General features: G+C 44.0%; 2 protein-coding genes across 16 annotated transcripts in view; both read left to right on the forward strand.

The window, feature by feature from the left end:
- The window catches only part of nrcama (neuronal cell adhesion molecule a), a 1,100,153-nt gene that overhangs the window by 75,869 nt on the left and 1,014,728 nt on the right, over nt 1-9,556 (forward strand). The window lies entirely within an intron of this gene.
- The window catches only part of cand1 (cullin-associated and neddylation-dissociated 1), a 10,924-nt gene that overhangs the window by 903 nt on the left and 465 nt on the right, over nt 1-9,556 (forward strand). The window contains exons 2-6 of the mRNA XM_032505110.1: nt 5,068-5,143; nt 5,264-5,331; nt 6,288-6,442; nt 7,061-7,180; nt 7,622-7,709. Coding sequence (XP_032361001.1) covers nt 5,068-5,143; nt 5,264-5,331; nt 6,288-6,442; nt 7,061-7,095 — 334 coding nt within the window. The 3' untranslated portion in view covers nt 7,096-7,180; nt 7,622-7,709. The remainder of the gene's footprint in view (nt 1-5,067; nt 5,144-5,263; nt 5,332-6,287; nt 6,443-7,060; nt 7,181-7,621; nt 7,710-9,556) is intronic.

Below are 9,556 nucleotides of genomic sequence, written 5' to 3' on the forward strand. Positions count from 1 at the left end.
GTGTGGTAGCATTGACACTCAGGTAAAAACATGTAAACACACTGCAGCAGGCAGACAGGTGTTGTGCCAAAAAGTGATCGTCTGCCAAAAAGTGATTGCAGACCCTACTTTTGTCACTGAGAGGTTGTTTCTGCTACTTGATTTCTGTCATATCTGACAGATTATTTACCACCTTGGACTTTTACCACTTAAAATACTTTTTTTTACCACTTAACATTTTTTTTTAAGGAGCAATACAACCCATAAAATGCGTTTTTGTACTTCCCAAAAGGTGATTGCAGCCCCTACCTTCTCACTAACAGGTTGTTTCTGCCTCAGCGTGACATGATTCCATGATTGGGGTGTATATCTGACAGACAGCCCACCCAGTACTAGTTTCTACTTGTTAAAATACCATTTTACAGGGTAAATGCATCTAGTAACACACAGTTTTCCAAGTACGTGATCTTGTGGATCAGTTTTTGGCAGATGATCGCTTGTTTGTCAGAGCTGCTGAAAACCAGTTTTTAAACTGAGTCGGGCCCGTTTTTATATTGTGATGTAATGTTACTTTTTCTAACTTCCCTGTATAATAAATATATGAAATGAAATGAAATGAAGATAGATGCAGTGGTGCAGGAAGTATTCAGATACTTCAGGAAAAGTACTAATACCACACGGTGAAAATACAGTAAATGACCTGTGATGTGCGTTCCTCTTAGAAAACAATTAGTTTTTAGAAATGTCTCCCGATATACTGTCTCTAGAAGTGTATTATGCAACTTTTGGTTTTGTTAAAGAAGGAAAAGAGCCCAAAACTCACAACTCATCTCTTCTAGAATCACAGTAGAAATCAGATCAACGCTCATTTAATCGTGAAAGAATCGTATCGCGACATATTTTACCAGTCCTGGTTGATATTATAATAATAATAATAATAATAATAATAATACATTTTATTTGTGATGCACTTTACATCTTAGACAAACCTCAAAGTGCTACAGGTGAGATCATAAAAGCAAGATAAAAACATCAGTTTAAAATATATATATAAATAGTGCAACAACACTGTTGTACAAGGTTAAAACTCATAAGTTCTGCTACAAAGAAATGTTTTTAGTCCTTTTTTAAAGGTCTCAGTAGTTTGTGGTAACCTCAGATGGTCGGGGGGTGGGGGGGGTCCGAGGAGCGGTAGATGGAGCAGTGTGTCTCTGTATTAGCCGGAGTAGAAATCCACTCCACGTTTTCAATTTCAATGTTATTTATGGTATCAATTCATAACAAGAGTTATCTGGAGACCCTTTACAGATAGAGCAGGTCTAGACCACACTCTAGAATTTACAAGGACCCAACAGGTCTAGTAGTTTCCTCCAGAGCAAGCAACAGGGCCACAGTGGAGAGGAAAAACTCCTTTTAGGCAGAAACCTGGGACAGGCCCAGACCCAGACCCAGGCCCAGGCTCTTGGTAGGCGGTGTCTGACGGGGCCGGTTGGGGTTAGAATAAAGAGGGGCAATAACAGTCACAAAAAATAGTAGTTTGTAGTAGTTCATGGCATAGCAGGGCACTGTGCGGCGTTACATGGCACAGCAGGACGTAGCAGGACGTAGCAGAGCGTAGCAGGACATAGCAGAGCGTAGCAGGATGTAGCAGAGCGTAGCAGGATGTAGCAGGACATAGCAGAGCGTAGCAGGACGTAGCAGAGCGTAGCAGGACGTAGCAGAGCGTAGCAGGATGTAGCAGAGCGTAGCAGGATGTAGCAGAGCGTAGCAAGATGTAGCAGAGCGTAGCAGGACGTAGCAGGATGTAGCAGAGCGTAGCTAGCAGCGTAGCAGGAGTGTGCAGAGCGTAGCAGGACAGTTAGCAGAGGATGTAGCAGAGCGTAGAAGGATGTAGCGAGAGGTAGCAGGAGCGTAGCAGGATGTAGCAGAGCGTAGAGGAGGAGCAGAGAGTAGCAGGAGTAGCAGGAGTAGCACGGAGCGTAGCAGAGCGTAGCAGGATGTAGCAGAGCTTAGCAGGATGTAGTAGGGAGAGAGTTAGCAGGATGTAGCAGAGGTAGCAGGAGTAGCAGGACGTAGCAGAGCGTAGCAGACGTAGCGAGCGTAGCGATGTAGCAGACTGTAGTGCGTAGCAGACGTAGCAGACGTACAGAGCGTAGCAGGAGTAGCAGGATGTAGACGTGCAGGAGTAGCAGGAGTAGCAGGACGTAGCAGGACGTAGCAGGACGTAGCAGGACGTAGCTGGGCATCGCAGAACGTGTAGCGGGACCATGGCGACAGCTGCAACCATGATTTTGGAGCCTCCCTGATTTCTGTTTTCCATCCCGGTCGGTGCGTAGTGTTGCCGTCGGCAACTTCTGTGTTCGTACCGCGGCCGGCGAAGGAGTCCAAGTTGTTTCATGACCGACATGCTATTAGAAATAACCTCATCGCCGCTGTGCTAGTCATCAGAACCAGGACCAGGACCAGGATCAGGAATACTTTACTGATCCCCGAAGGGAAACTCTGTGTTGCAGTTGCACAAGTAGAAATATAAATAAGGAGTGTGAATATTTACATAGTTAAAGAAATATTATGACACAGTATTTACATTAACATAATTAAGGCGTTGCAATGGTGAAAAGTACTACTACTACTACTAGTACTACTATACTATTACTACATACTACTACTAATAATAGCAGTTGAGGATTGCACACATTACAAGCCAGTGTTATTGCACAAACAGATAATATGTCCAGTTTCATCTGGTGTGTGTGTGTGTGTGGTGTGTGTTTGTGGTGTGTGTGTGTGTGTGTGTGGGTGTGTGTGTGTGTGTGTGTGTGTGTGGGTGTGTGTGTGTGTGTGTGTGTGTGTGTGTGTGTGTGTGTGTGGTGGTGTGTGTGTGTGTGTGTGTGTGTGTGTGTGTGGTGTGTGGTGTGTGTGTGTGTGTGTGTGTGTGTGTGTGTGTCAGGGACACTCAGAGGGAGGAGTTATAAAGTGTGATGGCCACAGGCAGGAATGATTCCTGTGGCGCTCTGTGGGGCATTTTGGGAGAATGAGTCTATCACTGAGAGTGCTCCTGTGATTGAGCCTTCCAACCATCTTGCCGGGTCTGTGTGTTCCTAGTGTGTCTTTAACTCGTGTGAATATTTAAACGAGTATTAAAACGCAGCTTACGGACTGTCGGCTCAGACATTTCAGTCCCTATATAAAATAAAAATCAAAGTTCAGAGCACACCGCCTCTCTTTCTAAGCTCCTTGAGGACGAAGTTGACAGCACAACCAATCGGTGTCCTCTCTTCTGAGAGCAGCAGCCTCGCTACACCATGACCGTGAAATTGTGACACAGCGTTGTGACACTCGTCGTTCCTGTAAAAATGGCTGCCGCTGACCCCCCCCCCCCCATGTAGAAGAAGAGTCTCATTTCCGTCCTGATCCGAGTGCTTCAGCACCACAGATACTCTGCAGGAGAGATGATTACACTTGACTTTTAGGTGCTGTGGCTCTGCTGAATTTCACAGAATATTTTCAGCTGTCAAACGTCTAAATTGCTTTTTCTAATTTGAAAGTGTTGCGAGCCGCAGAAGGAAAATACAAAATATAGGATTGGACACGGTCCCGGCAGATGTAACTCTGTATTTAAAGACTCGGATCTGGAGCAAAATATTTGATCAGGGTATTTTTCTAAAGATCGTCATCCTGAAAGTGTCTTTTTTTAAACTGCTTGTGTGACATCATAGTTGTAACTTATTGGGGGGGGGGGGGGGGGGGTTTGCAACCCCAAAAATCTAATAATAATAATAATAATTTCCTTCACATAATTAAAGATATTCGCACCATAAATTGACGCAGACAAAGATCAAAATGTTGCAGAAAAGTTTGCCAGAATTCAGGAAATTGTTTGTTTGCTCAAAACTTCAATTTAGCTGAAAAGTGGAGATCTCACACGCTTCTTGATCTGAAGCTTTCTGAGTTCTTCTCCTGGAGTTTAGACTTTAAAGATGTTTGTGTCACAGATGAAGTCTTATGATGCTGTTTGTTGACTTCTTCTTCGTCTATCTTTATATTGTTGTGTTTGGGCTCAACGTTGCGTCATGTCGTTCTTCCAAAGTCAGATCTGTTGAGTTTCTCCACAAAGAATCACAAAAAAGGAAATTGTCAGGAAATGTTTCCATTCAGTACAGCAGCAGTAGGACGTAGCAGCGTGTAGCAGGGCACTGCAGAGCGTAGCAGGCTAAATTGTCTATTTCTTTTAAATTAAAAAATACCGATAAACAGACAGCTGACAGTAGACTGACGTTTTCACAGCGCTGTGCTGGCTCAGGACGTAGCAGGGCCAAGTGGGACGTAGTAGGGCCTAGCAGGGCATAGTGGGACGTAGCAGGGCCTAGCGGGACGTAGTGGGACGTAGCAGGGCCTAGCGGGACGTAGTAGGGCCTAGCGGGACGTAGCAGGGCCAAGTGGGACGTAGTAGGGCCTAGCAGGGCATAGCGGGAGGTAGCAGGATGTAGCAGGGCCAAGTGGGACGTAGTAGGGCCTACCAAGGCGTAGCAGGGCATAGCGGGATGTAGCAGGATGTAGCAGGGCTAGTGGACTATGGTCCTAACAGGGCATAGCGGGACGTATCGGTAGTAGTCAGGGGCCTGTGGGACTAGTAGGGCCTACCAAGGCGTAGCAGGGCATAGCGGGATGTAGCAGGATGTAGCAGGGCCTAGTGAGACGTAGTAGGGCCTAACAGGGCATAGCGGGACGTAGCAGAGCGTAGCGGGGCATAGCAGGATGTAGCAGGGCTTAGCGGGACCTAGCAGGGCATAGCGGGACGTAGCAGGGCATAGCGGGACCTAGCAGGGCTTAGCGGGACCTAGCGGGGCTTAGCGGGACCTAGCGGGGCTTAGCGAGGCCTAGCGGGACGTAGCAGGGCATAGCGGGACGTAGCAGGGCATAGCGGGACGTAGCAGGGCATTGGGGGACGTAGCAGGGCATTGGGGGACGTAGCAGGGCCTAGCAGGGCATAGCAGGGCACAATGTTGGTCTGATTCCTCAGCAAGTTAGTGTTTTTAAGTTTCTGTTTAAAAGTTATTTAATTATTAATTAGTGTTTTCTCTCCAGATTTATGGCCACCAACGACCTGATGACGGAGCTGCAGAAAGATTCAATCAAACTGGACGACGACAGCGAGAGGAAGGTCGGTTTGTACCGGTTGAAACTAGTTTACCAAGGTCTGGTCTGGGTTTGAAAACCCGTCTGTTTTTTTAGTTTTATGAACCCAGGTGTGGATCGGTCTGCTTGATGTGTTGATTGACAGGTGGTGAGGATGATTCTCAAGCTGCTGGAAGACAAGAACGGAGAAGTTCAGAATCTGGCCGTCAAATGGTAAAAGACAAACGTCTTTACTTCACTGTTACTGTAGCATCTGCTTCCACTAGGGCTGGGTTTAGATAAAGAATCTCCAATTCAAATGTATTGGATTCAGGATTAGAGCTATCAGCTATCGATCAATAAAAAACCCAATAAAACGTGATCATCTGGGTCGCTATAACCGTGAGGTTACATTTTCATACCGTCACATTCCTACTGTTCTTAGTCCTGTTAAGTGAAAAGTCCTTTAAAGATACCAACACATTAATTTGGTGCATTAACCCTCATGTTGTCCTCGGGTCAAATTGACCCGTTTTCCTATATCAATGTTCTTTATAATTCCCCAAAATAACATGATTGATTCCAACGCTCTTTGCCAAGTACAAATCTCTACTTTCATTAATTTTGGGTCTTATTCTATTTTATAGCATTGTAAAACAAAGTGAAGTGTTGTTGAAATAGTGTTGAGTAAAAGTTGACATATTCCAGTCTGTGATTATCATCAACATCCATTCCTTTAACTTTAGTCTCAATAATTCCTAATTTCTGCTTTTCTAACTCAAACATTAGGTATAATTTCATATAAATGGGATTTTTTGTGGAAAAATTCCAAAGAAAACTATAAAACAAAAATTAGGTTAGTGTTACGTAGTGTTAAAGTGACAAACATTGAAAAAAAGTGTTGGAAAAAGGGACAACAACGTAAGAAAAAGTTAAAAACATCGATAAAACTGCATCAACAACAGTTTTGATTTTTTTAATTTTGACGGGGAGACAACACAAGGGTTATTAAAAAAAAAAAAAAAATCTAAGGGTTGCTCCTTTCTTACAAGTTACAGCTAAATTTCTGAAATATTTCCCTAACCCTCATTGATATCAAAGCACAAATTCAGGAAACCGTTGGTGAAACCCAGCCCTAGTTCCCAGCTCCATGTGTGTCTTCTAACCGTGGGTGCGTTTGTTTACCTCAGCCTGGGGCCCCTGGTGAGTAAGGTAAAGGAGTACCAGGTGGAGACCATCGTGGACACTCTGTGCACCAACATGCTGTCGGACAAAGAACAGCTCCGAGACATTTCCTCCATCGGACTCAAGACCGTGATCGGAGAGTTACCGCCCGCCTCCAGCGGTACGAGACAGCAAATACTTCTGTTACTTTAACCCTCATGTTGTCCCCATGTTGCCCTCGTGTTGCCCTCGTGTTGCCCTCGTGTTGCCCTCGTGTTGCCCCCCATGTTGTCCCCATGTTGTCCCATGTGTTGTCCCCATGTTTCCCCCATTGTTGTCCCCATTGTTGGCCCTCATGTTGCCCTCATGTTTGGCCCTCATGTTGCCCTCATGTTCCCTCTGTTTCCCTCCATTGTCCCATGTTGCCGCCTCATTTTGCCCCTCATTGTCCTCAGTTGTCCTATATCAATGTTCTTTTTAATTCCCCAAAATAAACATGATGATTCCAACGCTCTTTGCAAAGTACAAATCTCTACTTTCATTAATTTTGGGTCTTATTCTATTTTATAGCATTGTAAAACAAAGTGAGTTTTTGTTGAAATAGTGTTGAGTAAATTGACATATTCCATCTGTGATTATCATCAACATCCATTCCTTTAATTTTAGTCTCAATAATTCCTAATTTCTGTCTTTTCTCTTAACTCACCATTAGGTTAATTTCCTATAAATGAGGTTTTATTGACCATAATCCCCCCCCCCCCCCCCCCCCCCCCTCCCTCCCCGTCTTTGTGTCTCCCAGGCTCTGCCCTCGCTGCCAGCGCTGTAAGAAGATAACGGGTCGCCTGACGAGCCCATCGCCAAACAGGAGACGTGTCTGTCCAGCTGGAGGCGCTGGCAATCATGGCTGCATGCTCTGCAGGTACACTGTCTCTGTCTGTCTGTCTGCCTGTCTGTCTGTCTGTCTGTCTGTCTGTCTGTCTGTCTGTCTGTCTGTCTGTCTGTCAGAGACAAAGAGCTGGATAAAACGCATCATTTGTTGTGAAATAGAGCTGAGCTAGCTAGCGAGCAACGTGACGTATATGTAGTTCACTGAGCATTTTAACTCAAAACTAAGTGGTACTACGACAAGCTGAGACTTTCTTCACTTGTTAAACTGTGTAATGTGTAATTTACGGCTCAATGGAACAGGATGAAACCTATTCTCGTCTCTCCCCGGTCACTACCATACATATTTTCCAAAATAAGGTCCCATGGTGGTCCACAGGAAGGGGGGGGGACTTCACCTCGTTATAGCAGCACAACTCTACAATTAAGGATGATTTTGTGTGGAATAAGTGTGTGTTTGTGTGTCTCTCTGCAGACAGGGAGGCCTGCTGGTGAACTTCCATCCCTCCATCCTGAGCTGTCTGCTCCCCCAGCTCACCTCCCCCAGATTGGCTGTCAGGAAGGTACGTCCAGCCTCAACGTTACAGTGCTCACCAACGCCGTTTTAGGAGCCGGTATGCAAATCAGTTGTATTTATAGCGTCAAATCACAACAGAAGTCATCTTAGGACGCTTTACAGATAGATTAGGTCTAGAAAACACAATGTGATTTACAAAGAGACAACAATTCCCTCTGAGAGCAAGCATTTGTTCCCCAGGCAGACACCTCAGACAGACCCAACTCAGAGACACTGATACAGAAATTAAAAAATAGGATTCATAGATAGATAGAGAGCCTTTATTATTAGACTCACGCTCCATAAAATACAACAACAACAACAACAAAGAAGCTACAGATACCAATTAAATAAGACGGCTATACCAGTGATCCCATCAGGGGGACTGGTATCACACAGCACTAAACCTCGGGTCAATCAGATGTGAAATGACAGAGTTACAAGAAGAATTCAAGCGACTTATACATTTATACGTCAAATCATAATTGGGATCGACCGATTATTAGCCCTGGCTAATTATCTGTGTATTATTTGCCTGATAACTGATAAAGTTAATGAATTAAAAAAAAATTCTGCTTCGGCTTGGCTAAGGCTCAGTGTCGGTCCCTCTGCGTCGGTTTCTTAATGATACACGCACGCACACACACACACACACACGCGCGCGCACACACACACACACACACACACACACACACACACACACACACACACACACACACACACTCTATCTGACTCTCTCTTACTGGATATTATGTTGAAAGCTTCTAATTTGTCCAATAATTGCTTAAAGTATTTAAACAAAGGTTTTGTTTTGGCGTTTGTAGCATTCTGAAATCTTAATTTTGACTTAAAGATTTTCATGCACCGATCCGATATTTTCAATCCCGATGTCGATGCCTGGGCTTTACGTATCTGCCGATACCGATCTGATGCCGTTGTTGAATTAATAATAAACTGTAAACCTTCCATCTTACTCCTTCCTTCCACCACATGGAAGAGACTACCGGCACCAGGCTTTCCTGACTAAGACAAAATAAAACGGATGTGATGAATTAACACGGTGCTTTTGGATGTGCTTGGTAGTAAATTGGTTGTATTGTACTTTGCAGTACTACCACCCACCCCTCCAAACACACCGTATACTTTGCAGACATCGCGAACAGCCGATGACCTAGTTGCCGTGGAAAGCGTGAACTATCTCCACACAGACTCGCTCCATGTTTGCTCAACTCAACTCTTCCAGCATGCATCACATGACGTAGGACGTGCTGCGCCAGAGGGGGAAAAAAAGATACCGAATATCAGTAGTTAATTAAACGGGTAACCAGGGGTGTACCGAGCCGACATTAAGATCGGAAATCGACACCAATTTTGACAAAATGGCTGGATCAGGGGATCGGAAAGATTAGATTAGATAAGATTAGATTTAACTTCATTGTCATTACACAGGTACAAGGCAACGAGATGCAGTTCAGGTCTAACCAGAAGGTCAATAGCAGCAGGTGCAGGATATACACTGGTTCCATAAGTGTAGGACATGGATATATACTGAATAAATATAGAGATGAATACTATTATAAACAGAATATTACAGATAGATTTGTCCTATGAATATAATATATAGATAACTAGTATTGTGAGCAAGATTTACACCTGGATATGTACAAATATAATATACAGGTGGATATTACTATAAATACAATTTTTACAGATATGTACAATGAACTTAATATACAGATGGCTATTACTATAAACAGAATTTTTACAGATAGATATAATAAGTTAAAATGAGCAGTACAACAGTGGATATAAAGGTAGTACATATAAAGTTTGGGCAGAAGCTATCCGAATTAA

Source organism: Etheostoma spectabile, chromosome 23, assembly GCF_008692095.1.
Source record: "Etheostoma spectabile isolate EspeVRDwgs_2016 chromosome 23, UIUC_Espe_1.0, whole genome shotgun sequence".
Lineage (NCBI taxonomy): Eukaryota > Metazoa > Chordata > Actinopteri > Perciformes > Percidae > Etheostoma > Etheostoma spectabile.